Source organism: Pinus tabuliformis, chromosome Q (genome assembly GCF_031772625.1).
Source record: "Pinus tabuliformis cultivar Carrire ecotype Pingquan chromosome Q, CPIR1, whole genome shotgun sequence".
Classification (NCBI taxonomy): Eukaryota; Viridiplantae; Streptophyta; class Pinopsida; order Pinales; family Pinaceae; genus Pinus; species Pinus tabuliformis.
In genome coordinates, this window is record NC_142296.1 from 1,321,109,377 (window position 1) to 1,321,135,275 (window position 25,899).

Sequence of the window (25,899 nt, forward strand, 5' to 3'; positions counted from 1 at the left end):
CGGATCCGATCGGATGGTCGTCGGGGAGATGAAGTGACTGGCAGATACGGAGGGCGGGCCCGATATAAATTAAAGAGATTAATCATATCGGGGGTGATTCGATTGGTTATCGAGTTATTAATTAGTCCGAATGACTTAATTAATCCTCATTAAATGGTGGCGGGGTTGGGTTCTTAATTAACTACGAATTAGTTAATTAATCCCGTTTATTTATTTGTTTTATGGTTATATATATATACATATATATATATCTATATATATATATATATATATATATATATTTGCTAAGGCAAGAGCGGATCCTTCTATTCATTTAAAAAAGGGAGAAATAGTGTACAAAAGGCAACTTCGGCAGTGAGGCCCACTAATATGACAGGCCTACCCCAATTCATGGTCACCAAACGACAAAGCGGACCCAAGGACGCGGGCCCGCCAAAACAAACTAGCAGTCCAAAACAGACCGTTGGATCAGGAGCGGGAGATCCAGCGGATGAAAAAAAAATCGGGTAGCCAACAAGCACACCATTTAATAAGTAAATCGGACCCGATAAACCCAATAGATCATAATCTATACTCCTATCGGGTCCATTTTTGACTTATCCTTCGATCACTTTAACCATGTGAAATGCACCATTTGCGCGCGATCCCGGAGAGGTCTAACGAACAGCTCGAAACATAACCACTGCTGCAGACCCACCAACTTGCACGCTAAATCCTGGCCATAGATTATCCTCTCTAGATCCAACGGTTACAAATCATATTGCGTGGACTAAGAGCACCGATAGTTAGCGTGCGATGGAGGTGGTATTTCCACCCCACCCTTAGCCACATGTCTCGTGGTGAGTGGAATTGCTCCCGAATGAGAAAAACCACTTCCTTCTTGATGAGCATGTGATATATCGGAAACCGCCACAAGGGCAGTAAAGTTGTTTATAGAAAGAAAAGCTGAGGTTTTGCGATTGTTGAGAAAATCCGGGTTCCGGTGCATGGGCCAAGGAGAGAGGAAGATCCCTACATTCTGTCGTCCCCCAGAGGCATTTTATTTGCCATTACCTAAGTTAATGAGGCCAACATAGACCTACATCCTAAAAAGGATCTCACTTATGTCAAAACATTTCATCATGAAACCCGAAAAACTGGACCCCGTCACTGTGGATCTGTGTCAGCAAAAATTGTCTCTTGATTTTCCTGATGCTGTTGTTGGTCGTTGAGGGCCCTGGATGCACATCCCTCCTTCAACCTGTCATCTGTTATCTCTGTTAGAGTTGGTCTGGTCATCCCTCCGTCAGAGATGAAAACTCTTTTTGCGTTTCATTTTTAGGTGTCCCATCTCGCTCGATCAGTTGCATTTCGTTAGTAGCATGCCATAAATCTATGGGAAGGGCTTTTGTCATTCATTCCCCTCGTGCTTTGCACTGCTGGCTCAGGTCTGTTCATCAAAATCAAGTTTTTGTGTCTTTTGATCAGCAAGAGTTATTTTCAGTCACTAGGTCTAGGGTTTCACAAACTGTGTCTTCACAATGTCCAATAAAGCCAACAGGCCAGAGGGAGGTTCTTAATAAGTTTTCATTTCAAATATTTTCATCGTCATATGGATGGATTATGACTTTTCTTCAAAACTCTGTTTTGAAGACAAGTCGACATTTCGTTTTTTGTAATAATTTTAAAAAATTTTCAGTTCTTGAATTTTTCAGGTGCAGCCCTGGTCTCCTTTGCCAAATTCCATGTCAGCTATTCTTGCAAAAAATTGCCATGAATTTCATCATTTCAACCAAAAAATCAAGGAGGAAACAAAAAGACAGAGTTGTATTTATTGTGAAAAAGTGCCAATTTCAAAACATTATAAAAATGGGTTTTGGAGAATCAAAAATCAAATCCATGTCTCCATGTCTTTATAAAGATAATTCCATGAGGATCAATGTCATTTTACATGCCAAGGTCAAAGGGAAGCATTTCAAAGTAAATTGGGTGAGCAAGTGAGTAACTTGGGTGAAATCAAAGGAAGCTTGGCCGGTGCGGCGTATACAATAGGTGGCGCAACGCACTAGAGGAGCGCGGCACACTGGGAGAAATTTCCCAGTGTAAATTTACATAGGCGCGGCGCACTGAAATGGCGTGGCGCACTGGGTATCTGGTGCGGTGCATACACCTGAAAGCCCGAAATTGTTTCAAATTTCACCAATTTGCTCATAACTTGCGTGGATTTGCCAGGTAGTGTTGCTATTTTGATATTTCATCCAATGTTGTTATTAGTGATGGTGGTTTATGGATGACAATATGTGAACACATATATCAAACCCTCCTTCTATAAACATAAGCAAACTTGCTGTCAGGGTTTCAGCTCTCACTGTTTTGCCACCAAAATCATTTCTCCTTCCCATTGTTCCCTTGTCTTCACCAATCCCTAATTCCCTATCACCTAAGTTCATTATTCCCTTCTCCTACATGCTCTGTCCCAAATCCTCCAACCTCACACCTCAAACCCTATACAACAATTCCAAACCATAAACCCTATTCCCATACATAAATCCCTCAAACCCTCTCCCATATTTCCCTATTAAATTTCTCCCAATAATTCCCATTCCTCACTATTATTTCCCCTTCCTAACAATCCCTGTTGCATTTGTTTTTTCCCTTTGGTGGCAGACTTTGCACACAAAAGAGCAGTCTAAACAGTTTTCATATACTAGCATCTTTTTCTCCAAGGCAGTTTGATAAAACAACAGTCATGGCATCTGAGCATTCATCGACTATGAAGTGGAAACCCAAAGTGACTCACCCTTGGAAGAACAGGCACCCCGGAGGCCTCATAAAAGTGGCAGACATGTAAGAGAAGAACCAATCACCCTTACAGAATTGCAGGCCTGCCCTCTTGCCATGTTTTGTTTTCAGCATCAATCATGCTATGAGTTTTGTCAAAAGGTGGCTAGTGTTCAATTTCATCATGAACTAGCTCGTCTTTTTGTGCTGCACTTACATGGAGATCAAGCTATCTTAGCCGGTGTCACCTTCACGCTTACACCAGAATCTGTCTCATTAGCAACTGGCATACCGAACATTGGAGAACCATGGCACAAGAAGAAGAAGATTGACCGGCAACATTATGAGCCATACATTAAAACCGATTTCTTGAGGCAGCTCAAGGTAGTCTTCCCATTCCGATATCTGAAAGATGAATATGCTCCACTAATGAAGTTGATCATGAAATATTTCAGCTGTGAGAGACGGTTCTCTCGTCTCTATCCTTATCACATCAGGTTGCTCATGCATTTCACCAGGGTACGGATGATGAACATTCCGTATTTCTTTTGCCGAAACATAGAGAGGATGACCACCCTTGTGCAGCACAAAACACCTCAACAACAACTTAACAGTGTCTATCATTTTGCTCTTATTAAGATTTTGGTGGTTCATCAGTTTGGACTACAGGGCATCACTTGGGATGATTTCATCGCATCACTTGGGATGATTTCATCTCGTGACTTCTTCAGAGCTTCATAGGGATTATCAGAGGTTAAGAATGAAGGTGAACCTTCTCATCAGTATGAGCGCCATGAGACTGCTAGTGTGCCGGTATTCATCACATATCAGAGAGGCACCAGACATTTGTTTGCAGCGGCAAAGCGAGTGTTATCTCCACCCGGGGTGGAAGGGGCCTCGCTTTCTCCATCAGCACCACCAGTACAGGACAAAGGCAAGAGGCCAATGCAGGATGAGGGGCCTTCAGGTGAGCCTTCAAGTGAAAGAGAGACCGACTTCATTCTCATTCATGATGATGATACAGATACGGGCCCACAAAGTGCCAAGCTTAGAGAGATCATCCAGGAGCAGCAAACAGAGATCCAAGCCTTATCCCTTGACTTGGAGAGAGCTAAGTGGACCATGAAGTACTTGGAGTAGAGGAACAAACAACTTGAGGATCAGCAAGCAATCATGGAGCTACAAAACATTCGCGAGCATCGCCAAGCTGCACAAAGGAGAAGAATTGTGCTCATGTCATTGGAGCAAGAGATTAATGAGGATCGGGAAGCGAATCTCGAGAGATTTAACATGCACTGAGAGAGGCTATTGGACAAGGCTGACAAAGACCATGCATTGCTGAGACACATGGCTTTCCACTACATGGCAAGAAAAAAGGTTTGCAAGGCCCGAATTAGGAATTTGAAGGCAAAATTGAGGAAGGCAATAAGGAAGCAAAAGAGGCAAAGGGAGCTTGATCATCTTCAGATATTGGCCGAAGCCTCTTTAGCCCAACATAACACTTAATGAAGAAGCTCCAGCCCAAATTTCAAGAAATTTTGGGCATTTTTGACATTTTGGCAAATTTTTGTACAAAAAACAGGGTTTTTCTCCTGTGGCGTGGCGCACACTTATGATAGGAAGCTCCAAATGTAATTTTTTTTATATTTTTGGATTTTTCATGAAAAATCATGAATTCTGGTGCATGGTCAAGAAGTTTGGGCAAGTTTTGAGTCTCCAGGAGGTCAAAAACACTCAAAAAATGACCTCTCTGCCCCTATTTTGACACACATGAAGCAGTCTTGGGAGATTGAAGTTTTGGAGGGGAAAATGGGCACCAAATTTAGAAATTCCACTTGGGTTGGAAATTAGATAGATAGGGATTTCCAAAAAGCACACTTGGGCTCAATTTGGACTTCAGGAACTGCCTCAAACTCAACCTCAAAGTGGCGCGACGCACAGAGAAATTGGCGCTGCGCACATAGGATTTTTGCTCAATTTTTCACCTTTCAGCTTAGAAATTCGGCCAGTTTGACTAGTTTTGCTTTTGGATGTAATTTTTGATCTATCTTGATGTAATTAGATAAACATGATGTAATTTTGGCACTTATTTACTTGTTCTAGAGGATTCATTCACTAAAAAGTGAAAATTTAATGAATGAATCAGTTTCCTACCTTATAGAGGCAAGTTGTTTTGATTGCCTAGATTTTAGTGCTTTGTTTAGAATTGGTTGAAACAGCTCCTAGAATGATGAGCTCGACCCCTAGAGGCAAGGGAATGGGTTGGGCTAGTCTATATCATGTAATTCCTAAGTCATTTTCAGGGTTGGACACTTGGGATTGCTTTGGCATATCATTGTACATTCTATCTCTGCATTTTTGGCTAAGGAAACACCAGGGTTTTGTAGCACTATTTGGGATCCATGTGGCTTTATGTTTTGATGGTGTGCTTCCCTGAGTAATTGTAAGTTTATTAGTGTTATGCGTATCATTTTCCTCTCTTTTCTTCTGAATTTGAACAAATGAGTGATTAAGGTGGAATCCATTAATTGTTATGCTCTGCCTTTGAATTTGTTTAAATTTCCATGTTTTCATCTGTTTAAGGAGAATTATTGAGAATTTATTGCTCTCCTTAGCTCCTCACCAGTCTGATCTATTCATTCACTCAATTTAAAGCATAAAAATGATTGCCTTCCTTGCCCCAATAATAACTCTGCAGAAACTGTGCCTCATCCCCGAGCCCAATTTGCCTTTCCTTGTTTCCAACACAAAACCCCAAAAAAATCAAAATAAACCCTTGTACTTCATACCTAGCCTAAAATTAGCTTTTATTTCAGTCATCTCGAGCCCCATCGCTTGTCTTTTGCCGAGATCGACCCGGAGAGAGCCCTCTCCTGTCCTCGTAGGGCTAGCTACGAGGCTGAGCGTGGTTTGATGTGGACCTAGAACCTTGTCTTTTCAGCCTGAGGCAAATCTAGGCTCTAACAATCTCCTCCCACTAGCATCATAAATCGATATGCTTATTTCGTAACCCATCATTGGCAAGCCAGTCCACAACTTTGTTGGCTTCCCTACGAACATGCACCAACCTGAGGGTTCTCAGCATTCTTAGGTGCACTTGGATTCTTTGGTAGACTTGCAGAAGCCTCCAATGTTATGAGATTTTCTCAGGAGTAGCACCTGCATTTATCCTCTTCACTGAGTTAATGACTAATTCTGAATTAGCCTCAATGATGACATTTTGAATGTCGTACTTGAGCAATATTTCTAGGCATAATTCCATCGCCATGAGCTCCGCCATGTTGTTAGTTGCTTTGCCTAGATAACTATGGAAGATGACTTGTATGTTTCCTTCCTCATCCCTCAATACCCCTCCATAACCAGCTTCTCTTGGATTCCCTTTTGAAGCCCCGTCTATGTTAAATTTTAAAAAACCATGAGAAGGGGGTTGCCAAGAAGACTTTTCTGTTGAGATTTTCTTGATAATCTGCATAGAACCCTGAGGGGGAATACCCTTGAGCTCTAACTTCTCCAATATTCTGACCTCTCTTTGTCCATTGGGTTTACCTGTAGCTGCTCCTCCTAGGATATACACAGTTTCTTTGAGTTGTTTAATGACTAGTTTGAGGATGTTGCTCACTGGGCTCGCTTTCTCCTTGAAAATCCTATTGTTGTGCTCCTTCCAGACATTCCAGATTAAGAATCCTAGGATCAGCATCCAGGCAGACTTTATGATCTCATTATCCGAGAAATTTTTCATCCAATTCTTCAAATTAGTGATGATGTCATTAACATCTTTGTCTGTCTGCTAAAAGACTTCTCCAACCCAATTCCAAAGTGTTGTGGTGAAAGTGCATCTAATCAGGAGATGATTTATAGTTTCTTCCTGTTGTCTTCATAAGTGACATCTTGAAGGGCCGACAAAGCCTCTTTTTTTAAGATTGTCCCATGTCAGAATCTTTCCTTGGTGAACCAACCACTTGAACAGTTTGACTTTCATCCAATGGGGATTTTCCCAGATTTCTTTCCACGTCTTATCTGTGTTTGAAATATTAAACCCTGCATCTATCCTTTTGGTTTCCTTGAGATTGAAGAGACCTACCTTGTTCTTTCCCCATCTTAGTTGATCATCTAAGTTTGAGTTTAATATTTGTCTCTTGTCTAAAAGACTTTTAAGGGCTATAGCTTGAGTATGCAGCATGCCCATTTCTCTGTAATCTGGAAGTTTCCAAGTTCTCCATTTCTCATTGTTCCTTGATTGGTCCCAGTAGTCACTTACCCACCTTAAACCTTTGTTGATGGTATCAATGTGAATGTCTGCTAATTCTTCACTTCGGAGATTGTCCTCCTGCTGCCAATTATCCTCCCAGAACCAAGCCAGGTTTCCATTTCTGATCTCCCAAAAACTATGATTTTGGACTAGGGCCCTATTCTCCCATGCCCTATTCCAAATTGAAGAACCTTTTACTTGTCCTGTCATTCTGATTAGATTCTTTTCCTGCCATTCACTAGCATATTTTTGCTTCCACAATTTTGCCTAGGGGGCTTGTATTTCTTTTAGCCATCTCCACCAGATTTTGGCTCCAAGAACTCTATTAAGAATTCCTGGGTCATGCAGACCCAAGCCACCATGGGACTTAGGTTTTCACACTCTGTCCCATGCCACAAGGGCCCATTTCTTCTTTTCTTCACCTTTTCCCCAGAGAAAGTCTCTCTGAATGTTTCTTATGTTAGTAACTACACCGGTTGGTGCTGGGATGGTAGATAGCATATAGATAGGGATACTTTGGAGGATAGCCTTAGTGAGAACTAGTCTCCCTGCTAGATTTAGTGCTCTGTTTGTCCATTTGCTAATCTTGTCATTGAGCTTATTAAGAACAAGTTCCCAGATATATTTGTGAAGCGGTTTCTCAGTGAGAGGAACTCCTAGGTACTTCGTAGGCAGTGACTCCCTTGGAAGCCCAAAATTTTGGAAAGATTTCTTTGAATTAAAATATCCATATTGAAAAAGAAAATCTTTGATTTAGTAAGACTAACCTCTGTGCCCACTGCCTTAGTAAACTCACTCATAATCTGTTTGAATGCTTTGGCTTCCTTGATAGTGGGTGTGCCTTGAAGCATGGTATCATCCACAAATTGCTGATGTGTCACCGTGTCCCCATCTTGAGTGAGTCTCAGACCCTGAATTCTCCCTTCCTCCTTTGCAGGTCTGATAGCTCTCCCTAACCCTTCCATTATTAGAATGAAAAGGAAAGGAGAAAGTGGATCTCCTTGCCTTAGACCTCTAGAAGGCTTAAAGGTTCTTGAAGGAATGCCATTGAGAAGAATTGAACAACTGTCAGCGGTAACTAGCGCCATAACCCATTTAATCCAATTGTGATCAAAGCCATAGGCTTTTAATATTGCTCTTATGTATGCCCAACTAAGCTTGTTATAGGCCTTTGCTATGTCCAACTGCATAATCATTCCTGCATATTTTTTGGTGCTGAGTGAATGAACCATTTCATGAGCTTGAATTATATTATCTAGAATTTGTCTGCCTTCCACATAGCCCATTTGCTCCTCTGACACCAGGGTTGGGAGGAGAGGTTTGAGCCGGTTGGCAATGACTTTGGATATAATTTTGTATATCACATTGCATAATGCTATAGGTCTAAATCTGTCTGGAGAGGTGGCCTTTTCTTGTTTGGGGATTAAGGCTATGAAAGATTCGTTGAGTGCCTTTAAGACTATCTTAAATCTTTGAGAGTCTTCCACTACCTCCAGGATGTCCTGTTTTACTATCCTCCAACAGGCTTTGAAAAAGTCTACATTAAAGCCATCCAGGCTTGGTGCTTTCCCATTTTGCATCTCTTTCACGACTTCCTCTATTTCTTCCTTAGTTACTGTTCTGTTGAGGTTGAAATGATCTTCTCTAGTGACTAATTTAGGGATGTACTAAGTAAATCTTTCCATGGACTGATATCTGTCTTCCGAGGTTTCCTCAGCAATTTTCTGAAAATGCTAGAGTAGAACCTTTTCCATCTCCTCATGAGTGTTTCTCTCTATTCCATGCTGGTTTGTAAGTTTCACTATTCTTTTGTTGTTTCTATGAGCTATGGTGGATCTATGAAAGAATTTGGTGTTTCTTTCCCCTTCTTTAATCCATTGTACTCTATATTTCTGTCTCCAGAATATTTCCTCTTGAAGGCATCTGTTGTCCCACTCCTGTTGGAGTGACTCTGCCATATCTTTCCTTTCTTTTGTATAGCCTTCAATGATAAGAATCTGGTTTATTTCCTTTAGTTTCTTTCCCACATCCTCCTTAGCTTTGAAGATGTTACCAAATTCTTTTTTTATTCCACTCTTTCAGTCTACCTTTAATGTGTTTGAGCCTGCTGTGTAGAAGAAACATTTTTGTACCTTGAAGGTGAAGCTCTTCCTTCCACCATTCTTCAATGTTGGTGAGGAAATCTGAATGTGTGAGCCAGGCGTTCTCAAACCTGAAGGGGGTGTTCCTTGGTTTGCCAAAGAGGGAAGCTTCCAATTGGATAGGCTAGTGATCTGAACCTCCAAAAGGTAGAATCTGTGCAGTAATGTTGTCTCCCCTGAGAAGAAGTTCCTTTGAAACTATAAATCTGTCCAATTTTGAGGCTACTTGGGTAGGTCCCCCTCTTTTGTTATTCCAAGTGAAGATTCCATTGCTTGTTTCCATATCAACTAATTTCATATTGGTGATGAAGTTCTGGAAGGCAACTGAGTCTCTGCCAAGTGTTCTAGTTCCTCCTTTCTTCTCCATGAGTGATTTTGTTATGTTAAAATCACCTCCAAGAATCCAGGGTAGAGTTGGGTATCTCTTCTTCATATCTTCCAGTGTTGTGAGGAGTCGAAGTTTGTCCTCCATTGGCTGCGGACCATAAACATTGGTGATCATGTAACATTGTCTGTCACCCATCGGTTGGAAAATCAGTGAAAGGTGATGTCTGGATGCCTCCGCATCAATCACACCAAACTTCTGTGGATCCCATAGAGTGAGAATGCCACCAACAGATTTATTTGCTTTGACTTCCAGGTATTCATATTTATTTAACCATTTGCTGTGTTTTTCACGGATCCTATCCACAGAGCATTTTGTTTCCTGTATGAATACTATGTCAGGTTTTTCCTCTTTGATTCTTTTACCTAGATTCCTCTGTTTCCTTCTGCTCCCGAGTCCTCTAATGTTCCAGGTTGTGATTTTCATTGAGGTGGGGTTTTAAAGGAGTAACTGGACATGTCTTTCATCCTTCCTGAGTCAATCATGAGTTTGCCACACTCCAATAATAGTTCTTTCTGTCTTTTTCTTCCCCTCCTCTTGCCTAGATTCTTTGTTAGTTTTCCTGTTATTAATCCTATTGAGGAAGTCCCTTTGTTTTCCTGGTTATCATGTCCTCTTTTGACTCCTACAGCTGTTTGGTTTGACTTATTTAGGAATATCTGTTGAACCTTGTCCACATCCTCCTGAGGGATGGAGTCTATTCCCAGGTTTCCTCCCTGTTCTAGAAACTTTTCCAGCTCTAGGTTTTCCCTTTCTAGGATCTCCTGTAAATCTTGATCCTCTGTACCACTTTCACTTTGAGTCATTTCCTGGTCTTTTTCTATTTCCATGGTGCTCAAAGGGTCCGTCATGTGTTCATTCTGTTCCTGAGTGTACTCCATGTTGGTCTCTTTTTCTTTCCCTCTTGCTGTTTGATTCTCTGTATTCTCCTTGTCCCCTCCATCAGCTTCTTTTTCTCCTAAAATCTCAAAACTGTTGTAACTTTTTGTTTTGTCATTCACGCTAGTGTTCTTTTGTAAAATAGGATTTTACTTAGGAAAAGTTTTATCAAATGAATGAGTGATATTATGGGGGGACAATGTTGATGAAAGAGACTTAAGTACTTTAGGCATTTCCAATTATTGGGCCAAGGGTCCGGTCCCTCCAAAAGTCAGAGAAATGCTTTGAGCCCCTCTAACTCTGGTAATTACCTTTAGTACTTAGGGAATTAGTGAAGATTTTTAGGGGAATGGGTAGGGAAGTTAATTATTTTGACTTTGAATGTTGAAGTGCCTTTCCATGTGATACATTTCTTTGCCTAGTGATGAAAGTAAAAGATTTAAACATTTAAACTTATCATTCACCACATATTTATTCTAGAACCATCATCTACTTACCCTACCTACTTTACCCTAGCATTTTCACTTCTTTATTAGGGTGCACTTAGACTGGCAAACCCTTTTCAAACTTTCTTTTTTCTCTTTTTACATGGTGATGCTTATCTAAGTCTACACTTATTACATCCAAGGGCTTAGATTAAACTGTTGAGCTCCTTTTTCACTCTACCTATCTACTTATCTGCCAAGTTTACACTGTTTGGTCAGATCTTTATTCTCTACTTCTAAAACATGAAATTGAAAATATGAACTAGTCAAGCTTAAACTATTTGACTATTCATGAATTGTGGCATAGGTGACAAGCTGCACACAATTTTTTATTATACAAAAGTAAAAAAGTAGTGGCATTTAGACTTGCACACTTTCATGGTCTTTTCTTTTTGTTGGGGTTCATTTTCTTTCCTTTTTTGACCTTTTCTTTGTTGGAAATAATACTGAGAGGGGGGGGGGGGGGGGGGGGGGGTGAATCAGTATTATCAGATCAATAAAACGTTTTCATTTCCATACTTAGATACATATACGCTACTTCATTCAAGGGAACCCGCGTGTATACGCCACTGTGTCTAATGCAACTAGCATATATCCAAAATACTTATGATTCAATTAATCCATTAAATGTTGATCTTTAGTTAGTGCATCAGAACTTCATTAACCATATGAACAATAAGCAGGTGCAGTAAAACATAACAGATCATCACACATAAGAAGCACACATGAACACCATGATATAAGGTGGAAACCCAATGTGGGTGAAAACCACCTGCTGCAAGTCATCTCTATCTTCTTTCAATAAGATACTTCATTTTACAATATTTTGTACTGGTGCAGTCCTTTACCAGTACACAAGCTTCTACCTATAGAGGGCTACAACCCTCTCTCGTTTTCCAGACTCTCCTGGATGGGAGCTACAACCCCCTTTGCTCTTGTACTAGCTGATCCATTTACTAGTACGTAGGTGCCTGCCTACTGAATGCTCCAATCTTCACTCGATCTCCAGCTGCTACTGGAAGGGAGCTACCACCCCCTTTGCTCTTGTACTAGCTGATGTACTAGTACGTAGGCGCCGGCCTACAATCTCCTTTCATCCTCCAGGGACCACATTTCATACATTTTTAGACTGGATACTCTTGAAGCACAACACTATAATCTGAAGGCCACGTTTCATCAAATTTTCATACTGGACCCATAAATATCATTGAAGCACAAAACAATCAATACTAGCATCATCAATCTCTGAATCACTGAAACACTGAAACCCTGTCAACAACATAGTCACTAGAACATAAAACAGACAACAGAACTCTGCAACAACAATCAGAACCAACTGTACCATCAAAATCATGCATCAAAGTGCATACGCTACTTGGAAGTGTCGAACCAGCGTGTATACGCAACTTCACCAAAGCAAACCAGCGTATATGTCATTAATTACTTATTCATAACTTCGCTGCACTTCCTGACTTCAGACATACCCAGATCATTACATATACAAAGGTAATATATGTGTTAGCACCCAGATCTAGTCCATCAGATAACATAAATATGAGTCATTATGATCCTGATCCAATATTAGTTCTCATCCATCAATACTGAAGCTAAACACAATCAACCAAACAGGATATGCAGAATACTGACACCTTTAAACTGTCATCAAAACTCATCAACAATCAGAACCACCTGTAACTTCAAACATCATAGCTCAAATGGTATACGCTACTACAATGAACCAAACCTGCGTACATATGCGCTTTCACCAAAGCCAACATGCGTACAGATCATTTGATCCCGATCTATCCTTAGATTTTGTTCTCCATCAACCGGTGAGATCCCTCCTTAGCTCAGATCATCAACCCATAACCTGCATACTGGATCTCATACTTCATAAGATATTCAAGAATTTTTTGTAATTCACTTGCCTAATGATCTTCTTCTCCTTTTATAGTCTTAGGCCTTGCTCAATACCATGGTCCAAAACCATAACAAACCAATACCATGGACCCAATACTTGGGATCAACACATCTGACGAGATATTATGGTCCAAAACCATAGGTTCAAATACCAAGGACTAACTACCACAGACCAAAAGTAAGTTCTCCAACATATATGTGCTTTTCCTTGCATGAAAGTGTGTGTATACGCATATGCGCCTTTGTAACGTCTAACCTGCGTGTATACGCGTTTCGGTCACGATGAACCTGCGTATATATATTTTCTCTTCATTCTTGTAGTCTAATCATCAAATCCTTGTTGCTGACCTGCTGCACTATGATCTGTCATCTGTGTGATTTTCCATCAAGGAAAACACTTGTCTCATAATGCCAACAATCTCCCCCTTTGGACTTGATGGAAAAGCTAACTTGTCACACTTAGAACTATCATCTAATTCCTTTGAGCTGTCCCGCATCCCATGCATTCAGTCACATCTGATATCTCTTCTGAAGATTCATATAGTTATAACTAAGAGAGATGTTCTTCTATGAGTGGGTTGCCATCAAGTACAACACATGCATCATAATGCCAACAATCTCCCCCTTTGGACTTGATGGCAACAACACCAAAGCACTCTCCCCCTTTGACATCAAGGGCAAAGGGCGGACCAAGATATTCACTTTCTGTGATAAACATCCTGCTGACCATACTCCCCTCGAGTACCTACTGAAATCTCCGAATGAGCTCCCCCTTTGTATATGCCAAGGTGTACCAATCTGACCATGCTCCCTCTGAGTACATGCTAAAGTTATGCTCTTGCTGAATTGTGCTGATCATGCTCCCCCTAACTGTAAGCAAGGTCTGCAAAAAGATGTTCTACAAGAAAGAACATGACTCTATACATCATAAGTGACCTTCCTAGCACCAAAGACTCATACATCCATCTCCCAACCAAGTGGGGATATATCAAAAGTTTACACATGATAAAGCAAGAACATTACATCATCCATCCCAGGCATAGTGGGGAAACCAATATAGGCCGTTACATGACCTTGATAATAAAAGAAATACATGACATAGAGACCAAATATCAAGCGCAAGACTAATATCAACAGCATCTGTCAATCATCAGCAATCATGTTCTCCTTCAGCCAATCTACTTGTGCCAGATGGTTTCTGTCAGACCCATATCAGACCCTTCTTACTGATTTCCTTCAAACCAACATATACGTGACTGTATCCACAGAAACAGGCATATATACGCGGATATTACTCATAGAACTCGCGTACAACCACTTCCAAATCAGCAACCTGTAAATGTCCTGTAGAGTATAAGTCATCAACCTATAACAAGGTATGTCTGCATCAATTCATCCCTTTGAACATAATTCTGCATATGTCATATAGAGTCATTCACATTATATCATGTGCGAAACCACCATAGCCATTTCATCAACATCAAGATCTACATGATCCAAGTATCATTACTTGGGAACATCTGCATCAGTCAACATATGTAAGTATCATATAGATAAGAACTCATCATCGTGTCTCCAACAAAGCAACTTTGAGTAGTCATCCATGTATCAGCACTATGTATCTTGAGCTCAAGCTCATTTGACAAAACTTCTTGATATCATCAACAACAACAATCCTTATCCACATGAGTGCCTGCATCATAACTGTATTATATGATCTTTATGTATATGACCGTAGTAGCATATGAGTGGCCCATTACCAAGTACTTTGTACTTCTCCTTATCCTTATGAAGATCACCATGTAAGCATCATATATGCACCATCTAAGAATCAATCCACAAATAAGATCTGAACATCAACTATGTAACCCCAAGAATCATATGAGATTTTATCATGGACAACTCATAGCAAGATATATCATTTGGCCATATAAGCATCATCACCAAGGACTATTAACCATAATGCCAACAATGCATTATTAAAGGCATGTGCTCCCCCTCAACCTGTGCCATTTGATAGATCTGATCATGCATATATTAGCAATGAGCATCAAGACATCATCATCATCAAGTTAGGATCAAAAACACTTCTAAACATCTTACAAGTATCAAAAATATTTCCACACATCCTCAACAGACTGTAACTATTAACCAATAGAGCAAATAATGGACTGAATCATATCAGACCCCTTTTTTGAGCCTGTCCCCACTGCTTTTCATCAGACTGACATATACGCGACTTTTCAGTGTCTAACTCGCGTATATACGCGACTTCACGCTAAGAAACTTGCGTATGAGATTCAGGACACTGAAGTTTTACACTTTCAGCTCCGCTTGAGTCTGTTATGTCTGTGCTGTGCTGTGTCTGAGTACATTGTGCTGTGCCACATGTTTCTGACTGTACTTCCTTCTTCTTCTATATCTTCAAGTGTGATGATGATGTTTTCTCCTTTTGGTATGGTTCCCATACTTTGTTCCAGCATTCCTTAGCTATATGTCCAAGCTTGTTACATGTGTAACATCTCATATTTCTTCTATAGCAATCAACACCTCTGTGACCAAACATTTTGCAAGCAAAGCAATATCCATTAAAGTACCTTGAATGTGATGATCTTTCTGCATGATGTTCTTGAAACCTTCTTCTTCTACATCTGGCTGCAACATGTCCAAGATTATGACATACATAACATTCAACATTATTCATAGGAGGAGTAAAATATTTTCTTTGAAGAATTTCTTTCCTTGGTTGATGATGAGATTGACCTTTCATCTCCTTATCGAGCATTTCAGATTTTGCAGTAGAGTCCCTTGTCTTACTTTGTGAACTAGATTCACCTTCAATAGATTCATGAAAACCAAGACCAGTTTCGATAGCAGGAGACCTTTGACTATTAAGAATATCATCCAAGACTTTAGTACTATCTTGAAATCATAACAGTTTATCCTTTTCTTCTAATTTATCCTTTAGAATATTTACCTCAACTTGATGTTGCTCTTCCTTTTCAAGATACTGCTTCTTCACGTTTTCTTCAACATTTCTTTCTTCTTCCAACTGACGTCTTAGTTCAAGAACTTCATTTTCATGAGCTTGGAGTAGTTCTTTATTATGCTTCTTTGATTCTTCAAGATCTTCTTTTAGCGAGTGGATCGTGGCTTCAAGACTTTCATAGTAACTGGATCTATCTCTGAGCTTCTTGATGGTTGTGCTTCTTTCATTGACTTCATCTCTTAGTGATGTTACTTCATCCTGCAACTTTTGATATTTGTCCTTGAATAACTTCCTTACCTTGTTTCCTTCCTCTAGTTGAGCTTTTAGTTTGGCAGTTTCTTCTTTGAAGACATATTCCCTTTTGTTCAATAGAACTTGTTGATCTCTAATTTTGTCTGTAAACCTTTTAAATTCTGCCTCTATTTGATATCTTTCTTGCTCACCCATAAAAGAAAATTCAGTTGTTTCGCTATCACTTTCATCTTTTCCAAATGGATAGATAGCTGGAACATCAGAGGATAACAAATTCATACCTGATAGTTCATCTTCATTCTGAAATGATTCTGAATATGAAGTGCTTCTTCCACATAGTCCCCAATCGATTCTCCCACTGTCATAGTTCTTTTGAGATGTCTTCTTCTGCTTAGGCGCTTTCTTCTTAAGCTTCTTTCCCATTGTTCCACGGATCTCCTTTAAGCGATCAAGCTTCTACCAAAGGACCTGCTATGATACCAATTGTTGGAAATAATACTGAGAGGGGGGGTGAATCAGTATTATTAGATCAATAAAACTTTTCATTTCCATACTTAGATACATATACGCTACTTCATTCAAGGGAACCCGCGTGTATACACAACTGTGTCTAATGCAACTAGCGTATATCCAAAATACTTATGATTCAGTTAATCCATTAAATGTTGATCTTTAGTTAGTGCATCAGAACTTCATTAACCATATGAACAGTAAGCAGGTGCAGTAAAACAGAACAAATCATCATACAAAAGAAGCACACATGAACACCATGATATAAGGTGGAAACCCAATGTGGGTGAAAACCACCGGTTGCAAGTCGTCTCTATCTTCTTTCAATAAGATACTTCATTTTACAATATTTTGTACTGGTGCAGTCCTTTACCAGTACGCAGGCTTCTACCTGTAGAGGGCTACAACCCTCTCTGGTTTTCCAGACTCTCCTGGATGGGAGCTACAACCCCCTTTGCTCTTGTACTAGCTGATCCATTTACTAGTACGTAGGTGCCTGCCTACTGAATGCTCCAATATTCACTCGATCTCCAGCTGCTACTGGAAGGGAGCTACCACCCCCTTTGCTCTTGTACTAGCTGATGTACTAGTATGTAGGCGCCGGCCTACAATCTCCTTTCATCCTCCAGGGACCACATTTCATACATTTTCAGACTGGATACTCCTAAAGCACAACACTATAATCTGAAGGCCACGTTTCATCAAATTTTCATACTGGACCCATAAATATCATTGAAGCACAAAACAATCAATACTAGCATCATCAATCTCTGAATCACTGAAACACTGAAACCCTGTCAACAACACAGTCACCAGAACACAGAGCAGACAACAAAACTCTGCAACAACAATCAGAACCAACTGTACCATCAAAATCATGCATCAGAGTGCATACGCTACTTGGAAGTGCCGAACCAGCGTGTATACGCAACTTCACCAAAGCGAACCAGCGTATATGTCATTAATTACTTATTCATAACTTCGCTGCACTTCCTGACTTCAGACATACCCAGATCATTACATATACAAAGGTAATATATGTGTTAGCACCCAGATCTAGTCCATCAGATCACATAAATATGAGTCATTATGATCCTGATCCAATATTAGTTCTCATCCATCAATACTGAAGCTAAACACAATCAACCAAACAGGATATGTAGAATACTGACACCTTTAAACTGTCATCAGAACTCATCAACAATCAGAACCACCTGTAACTTCAAACATCATAGCTCAAATGGTATACGCTACTACAATGAACCAAACCTGCGTACATACGCGCTTTCACCAAAGCCAACCCGCGTACAGATCATTTGATCCCGATCTATCCTTAGATTTTGTTCTCCATCAACCGGTGAGATCCCTCCTTAGCTCAGATCATCAACCCATAACCTGCATACTGGATCTCATACTTCATAAGATATTCAAGACTTTTTTTAATTCACTTGCCTAATGATCTTCTTCTCCTTTTATAGTCTTAGGCCTTGCTCAATACTATGGTCCAAAACCATAACAAACCAATACCATGGACCCAATACCTTGGATCAACACATCTGACGAGATATTATGGTCCAAAACCATAGGTTCAAATACCAAGGACTAACTACCATGGACCAAAAGTAAGTTCTCCAACATATACGCGCTTTTCCTTGCATGAAAGTGCGTGTATACGCATACGCGCCTTTGTAACGTCTAACCCGCGTGTATACGCGTCTCGGTCACAATGAACCTGCGTATATATATTTTCTCTTCATTCTTGTAGTCTAATCATCAAATCCTTGTTGCTAACTTGCTGCACTATGATCCGTCATCTGTGTGATTTTCCATCAAGGATAACACTTGTCTCATAATGCCAACAATCTCCCCCTTTGGACTTGATGGCAAAGCTAACTTGTCACACTTAGAACTATCATCTAATTCCTTTGAGCTGTCTTGCATCCCATGCATTCAGTCACATCTGATATCTCTTCTGAAGATTCATATAGTTATAACTAAGAGAGATGTTCTTCTATGAGTGGGTTTCCATCAAGTACAACACATGCATCATAATGCCAACATTCTTTATTCTTTTTACCCTTTTATTCTTTTCCTAGGGTATACCCTCTTTACATTTTTTTACAAATGTGGAAAACCTTTGCAACAAGTAAAGGTATGAACATATTTCAAAGCTAAACCAAGGCACTCATGATATATGACACCTATTGGTATAGGGGCATAACATAGGGTAGCAACAAAGAAGGGTGCAATGGTGAAAGATGCATGGAGATGTTGTAGTAGCGTAGAGGTCAGAGAGGAAGCACTTGTCAGCAGTAGGTAGAGCTTCAACATCAGAGTATGTTTTTAGCCCAATAGAGAGGTTAGTTGGGAGTTTTTTTGTTCCGAGTGTTGGTGGAGCAACCACACTTGGTAGATGTGTTGCATGCAGAACATTCCAGAGTTACTGGATCGGGTTCGAGAGGAAGCCTTTCTTGTTGAAAAGTGCACAACAAGAAATGTTAAATTTAGGAAGTGCTAAAAATAGAACTGCTAAAAATAGCACTTCTAAAAATAGAGGTTTGGCCAATGAGCATTTTGGCCACCTTGGGTGAAAGGTGAAACTGCTAAAAATAACATCTTGTAAAAATAGAATTTCTGGGTCCCTTCCTATTTATAGCAGTCCATGGTCTATCTATAGGAAGTAAATTAGAATTTGGTCTTACCAGCAGTTTGGAATATTAATTAATTAATTCTCCATGAGTTAATTAGTTAAGCAAAATCAAACTTGAAGTCTTTGTGAGAACATACAATTATTTCTCCACTAATTGGGGAATGTGTCCTTGATTTACTCCACTGATTGATGAATTAAGGATGAGTTCTATATTGAGAGGATCAATTGACTTAGTTTAACTTAGTCAAGTTCAGTTAGATTAATTTAACAAGTTGTTAAATTAATGAGAAATAGTTTGTTGATGCTTGCATGCATGTGACAATTATTATTTTCTGATAACTGAGTATTCTCTCATGGATAACTGATGCATGGCAGTTCAGACAGAGACCGAGTTGAGATCAGATGAGGGACAATGTATTATCAGATGCTAGGATATTTCTAGTGAATATTCCTTGCATGTAGGAGGAACTTGAGTCCTCAAGGATTGTGTAGTTGGACTTGAGGTTGATAACAGGTATGATCAGGCCAAATTACATGTGTTTTGTAATTGGACCCCAATCAAAACTGCGCAAGGAAATAGGAGCTTGGACCTGAGGTGCAACCTTTATATATAGGGCTAGGTAGTCCATGAGCTTTACCATCAGAGTGCAGAGAGAGCAGGATATCTTTTGAGTTGATTCTTTTTGTATGTTGTTGAGGATTTCCATTTGATTGATAATATAGTGTTGGGGTTTTATGCTAGTTCTTTCCCCAATGATATATTCTGTGTTATGTGTGATTGATTCCTTCTTATCAGTTATATGTGTTCATGCTTGATGTTGCTCATGTTTAATTAAGCTTCCGCAAAGTTTATGGTAGATGTAGATCTAGTATTATGCTTTAGTACATTGCATATATCAGTTTGATTTGCAGGTGAAATTTCTAGATGATATCAGTGAGCTAGCTGATTTGTAGAGAAAATTCTACATTTTTAACCCCTTTGTTCTTATATTTTGACCCTTCCACAGCTGTCATAACCAAGTTACCAATATGGGTTGGGCTTCTTAATTTTCCTGCACACCTGTGACAATATGAAATCTTTCACAACAATGGAGACTCTTTGAGTTGTTACCTTACAACATATGTCTCTCGAGGGTAGCTTGTTGTATGCTCCTATGACATAATTTGTGTTGAAATTGATATCAGTAAAGGGTTTCTAGGCCAAATCAATTTGAAATCAATGGTCTTCATTGGACCCAGGCTCTAGCTATGATAATACTTCTTTTCATAGCCATTTTTATCACTAAACAATACATTTATTGAATTCTTTCCCGATGTTTAATTCTCAACAAAAGTAGAACATCCACAATTCTAGATCCAAAACTTAGAAGCCCTACAACCTTATATTATGGAGGGAAATGTCTCCTTTATATCGGTCATGCACACCGAAGATTCTAATGATGAAATCCCTCCAGGGGACAAGCTCCAAGATTCAGGGCCTTAAACATATCTTGAGGCTCTTGGCGTGAGCCATACTCCTTAGACAAACGCAAAGATACATATCTTGAGGCTCCTGGCGTGAGCCATACTCAGAAAAACACATAGGTATTGAATGGTAATGCTTCTTCAGGAATATTGAAACAAGCTCACAAGTCAGCTTCTTCAAAATCTGATAAGGAATCTCCTTCAATGAGCAATGCTAATAAGCTACAAATTGCATTAATCAACCCATCTTCAGAAGGTTGGGTCAAGGTTTCATAAAAGAAAGGAAAGAAAGGTCATCTTGAGGATTAGCCCCAATTCGAGTGATTCTTCTCCCTAATTGTTTCTTCAGTCCTTTTATTGTTAGAAATAGTAATTACTCCTGCATGTGGAGTTGGCTAAACATAAAGAGTCAGTTAACTGAATGAGTGAGTGATTGAGTGTTTGATTGTTGAGTCAAGTTGAGTTAAGTGATAGATGACTTTTAGTGTGTGGTTGCATGTCAAGATATTTTAGGCAAGTCGCTAGTTGGAAAAGGTTAAATACCCTTCACCGGGTTCATTGTAATAATCATGTTTTGTGTGATCAATAGAAGAGAAACAACTCATGTTTTGTGTGAATTTATGTTTTGTCTCCTCTGCCTTTCCAACAAATTGGTATTAGAGCCAGAGAAAAACAACTAGAAATTCTGTAGCCGCAGCTTGTAGAGTTCTCAATTGAAAGTTCTAAAGTTTCACCACAGTAGTTGAGAAATAACCCGTAGCTTGTCGTCCGTTGAGCAATAAAGCGGGTCTTCTTATCACGGGCAACGATAGTACGCATGCAAACTACATCAAAAGCTGCGTTAATAAAGTGGAGATGGTTATTTAAAAAAAAAGGTGAAAGCATATCATATGGAAAGTTAGTAGTCACGTGTTGGATTGAGTTCTTATTGAATTAAATAAGTGAGTGCATGTCTTTTGAAAAGGTTTTTTTTAAAAGGAGCACATTAAAAAAGGTTTGTTAAGGTCCTTTTAAAAGGGTTCGGTAAGCTTTTATTAAAAGATAGATTTTATAAAGACTTGAGAAAGGATTTATAAAAGTTTTCTTTTATGAGTGGCTTGTTATAAAGATATTGAAAGGTATAAAGAAGATTTTTGGGAGATTTGTAAGTGATTTTTCTATGAAAAGTAGAAAATAAAGAAATAATCAAGGGATTTTATGAAAGGGCTTATAAAGGATTTTATTGACAAGAGAATTTAGGGCTTTGTAAATTTCGTTAGTCTACAAAATTATTTGGTTTTTTTGTGAAGTATGACAATTTTTTTAAAAATTGTCTTTAAAAACAGTGACCAAAACAAGAATTCAGGACAGAATTTTTGGATATGATCTCGAGCTCTTTGAATCTGCTCATGCTACTCAATCATTGTAGAGGTCTTATGGCTCGAAGCTTTAAGACTTGAGTCATAGATAAAACTTCTATAACAGATCTCCTAAGATGATATTTGACCTTATAGTATTCTGACCTTTTGCAATCTTCTTGATCTCTGAGGTTCTGAGACTGAAACATAAATCTCCACTCAATGCAGGGACTTGCTGCCTCGCAACTTCCCTTGTTAATCTATTAATCTTTTGTCATATCTTTATTATGATCACTTTTAATTGAATGTTTAATAATGCCATCTTGGTTCAAATTAAAACCATTCGTTTAAAACAAGATGCGTATGTAGTAGAATTCAAAACTCAGATCATATGTATCAAATCTATGTATCAATTCATTTATTTAAAGGATATTTTATTTTATTAAATTAATATAGATTTATTTTGAATAGAAATTTAATATTGGCAGAAAAAAAATCTAATTTTTTTAGATGTAAATATTTTTATAAGTTGATATTATTTAAATATAATATATATATATATATAATTTTTATTTTAATTAACCTAAACAAAATTTCATTTTAATTTTTTGGTTTCTAGACTTTGACCCTTACATAGTTGTCATAACCAAGCTATCAATATGGGTCAGGCTTCCTAATCTGCCAAGACACCTATGGCAATATGCAAATTTTCACAATATTGGAGACTCTTTGAGTTGTTACCTTACCACAGATGTCTCTCAAGGGTAGCTTACTGTATACTCCTATGGCATAATTTGTGTTGAAATTGATACCAGTAAAGGGTTTCTAGGCCAAATCAATTTGAAAATCAATGGTCTTCATTGGACCTAGGATCTATACTATGAGAATACTTCTTTTCACTGCTGTTTTTATCATTAAACAAGACATTTATTGAATTCTTTCCTGATGTTTAATTCTCAACAAAAGCAAAACATCCACAATTGATCTAAAACTTAGAAGCCTTGCAACCTTCATATTATGGAGGGAAAGGTCTCCTCTATCTCGGTCATGCATGCCGAATATTATGATGATGAAATACCTCTAGGGGACAAGGTCCAAGATTCAGGGACTTAAACATATCTTGAGGCTCCTGGTGTGAGCTATACTCCTTACACAAACACAAAGATATTGAATGGTAATGCTTCTTCAGGAATATTGAAACAAGCTCACGATTCAACTTCTTCAAGCTTTGATAAGGAATCTCCTTCAATGAGCAATGCTAATAAGCTACAAATCTCATTAATGAACCTATCTTCAGAAGGTAGGGTCAAGGTTTCAAAAAAGAAAGGAAAGAAAGATCATCTTGAGGATTAGCCCCAATTTTGGTGATTCTCCTCCCTAATTATTTCTTTAGTCCCTTTATGTTTACTTTGCTATTCCCAACTTTGTTACCATTAGTATATAACATACCGAGCCAAAAAATGTGATGTAATTTATTTGTGATTAATCAATAAAATTTGTAGACTTACAAAAAATATATATATTTTAATATCAACTTCATATAAATTTCTATATAAGGACAAAATAAAAACATATATTTTAATGTTAATCCTAAATAAAATATTTTAATATATATGGAAAAATATTGAAAGTAAAAACTTATTTCACATCTAGAAAAAGTGAGTCATAAATAAAATCTATATAAAGTAATTGAAAATAAATATTTCATATATTTAAAAGTCAATTATGTATATTTTAGTATCAAGTAATTGAAAATGAAAAATTCTTGAGATTAAAACACTTAACAAATTTTTTAACTCTTTTCTAAAAATATTTTTTGGTTAATTTTATTTAAAAATTTATTATAATTACAAATTTAAATTATGCGATAAAAAGATTTTAACACTTATAAATCCAAAAATAACATAAATTTATATAATATATACCTCAATTTCACTGGACGGAGCTCACTCACTTTCTCTGTCTGTAACAGCAAATCAAACTCTTATTAATCTATTAATCTTTTGTCATATCTTTATTATGATCTCTTTTACTAGAATGTTTAATAATGCCATCTTGGTTTCAATTAAAACCATTCGTTTAAATCAAGATGCGTATGTAGTGGAATTCAAAACTCAGATTATATGTATCAAAGGTTGAAAAGGAAATTTTTTAAGAAAGCAAATTGCAGTTGATTTTATTTAAAGTATATTTTATTTTTATGAAATCAGATTTATTTTAAATATAGATTTAATATGATTGGAAAGTTCTAATTTCTTCACATATATATATATATATATATATATAAAATTTCAATTTAATAACTAAAAGATATATAAATAAGCTTCTCAACTCATAATCACACTGGTTTCAATGGGAGAGTGTCGGGTCAATGTAGTCTCGTTGATACCTATCTCAACATCGAATTATTTGGTGACTTCAATAAATTAATTTTATTATAAACGACTTACTAATAGGATCAATGAACTTCAGTGAATGAGCGACACAGCAATCAGCATTGACAAAGCATTTTCTAATCGTATAGTAATTCATACACCTTGCTATCGATATGTGGTTTATGATAATGTATTATGGAGCATATACATAAATGTCCAGAGAAATGGGTTGCTGTACAACCCTAGTAGCGGAGTGGGAGATAAGATATATTATTCAATTTTATTTTTGGAAATTATGGTATTATTATTAATGATTCCCAGCGCCGCAAATAAAAGAGGAGAAGACAATCAAATCAGAGCCGATAAAAACAGATTATCAATTTATTGATGCAGGCGATGCATAGATACGGAAATTACAAAAATTTTACTCTTCTTCGCTAAATTCACTCCTGATCCACTCGTCTATAGTGCAAGCAGGCATTCGTAAACCCAACAGAAGCTGCACAGTTATTATTACTACTACTATTATTGTTACTTATTCTTGGCTGGAGGTGACATGATCATGATCAAGGGCACTTGGGGCCACCTTGCTGTGTCTTCCAGTTGTTGTAGCAAGGGCATACTTCTTTGTTCCCAGAAGTCCCTGGAGGAACACACAGACACTTTGCGCAGCACTTTTGGCAGAAGAACATGCATGGCTTCTTGTGAGAAGTTGCCGAACAACGGTATGCACACCTTGGCCCGCATTCTGCATTATTTTCAATCACAAGACATCAAGCGTATTAATAAATTTCTGTAGAAAAGAGTGCGATGTAAAAGAGGAATCCGAAAAGATCGAACCTGACGGACGAATACTTCCCCCGCCCTGACGGCCCTGAAAGCAATGAACTACTGGTCAGACAGATTACCATAAAAATGCATGTAACCATATAGTAGAGTGCAGGAGCGGTGAATTATTGAATAATCTGAGTCGATGCAAGAGTATTAATAACTATCAGAACTTACTCGCTTCTGCTCCATGAAAGGATCCACATTGCTGTGTGGTAGCGCTGCCTGCAAAATCATAAAATGTATTGCTATGAGGGTTAGATGCTATATCATGAAATTCTATATGTGCTTTACTTTATTGGCATTATCACCGATCAATTGTGATCTGCTGGAACGTCTTACCTCAATATTCCATATGAAGAGAGCAAAAATAGTGATGACTATGACAGCAAACGATAGTAGACGCGCCATGGGAGAAGAAACAAAAACACCTGCAACAGCTACTTAGTCACTCCACTGAGTTGATATGAGGTTATGAGGAGGAGGAGCATTATATAGCATATGGTGTAAGTCGCAGAGGACTTCCTGCTAACCTAGCGTAGTGCTGTTTGGTTGGTCGACTCATCGAAAATTTAAACAGAAAACTTCGATTAACGTAAAATCGTATGAGAGTGTACCGCGTGTCCAAGATATGGAAAGTAACAAGGCGATCTTTGACACGGAAGCGTGCTCAGT

General features: G+C 38.3%; 1 protein-coding gene across 1 annotated transcript; it reads right to left on the minus strand.

The window, feature by feature from the left end:
- Positions 1 to 24,912: 24,912 nt before the first annotated feature.
- Positions 24,913 to 25,635, minus strand: LOC149224691 (gibberellin-regulated protein 5-like). Its single transcript, XM_089383589.1, has 4 exons — positions 25,567 to 25,635; positions 25,402 to 25,449; positions 25,237 to 25,270; positions 24,913 to 25,144 (listed from the first exon to the last, which is right to left on the minus strand). Exons 1-4 carry the CDS (start codon positions 25,633 to 25,635, stop codon positions 24,963 to 24,965), a joined length of 333 nt encoding a protein of 110 aa, XP_089239715.1. The 3' UTR covers positions 24,913 to 24,962.
- Positions 25,636 to 25,899: the final 264 nt, after the last annotated feature.

What these genes read in the sequence shown, in the direction of transcription:
- LOC149224691 (XM_089383589.1), bottom strand. Translation starts at nt 25,635, where the DNA reads ATGGCGCGTCTACTATCGTTTGCTGTCATAGTCATCACTATTTTTGCT. An exon ending in TCTTCATATGGAATATTGAG is followed by an intron (nt 25,450 to 25,566) that starts GTAAGACGTTCC and finishes ATGATTTTGCAG; the next exon opens with GCAGCGCTACCACACAGCAA. An exon ending in GGGAAGTATTCGTCCGTCAG is followed by an intron (nt 25,145 to 25,236) that starts GTTCGATCTTTT and finishes AAAATAATGCAG; the next exon opens with AATGCGGGCCAAGGTGTGCA.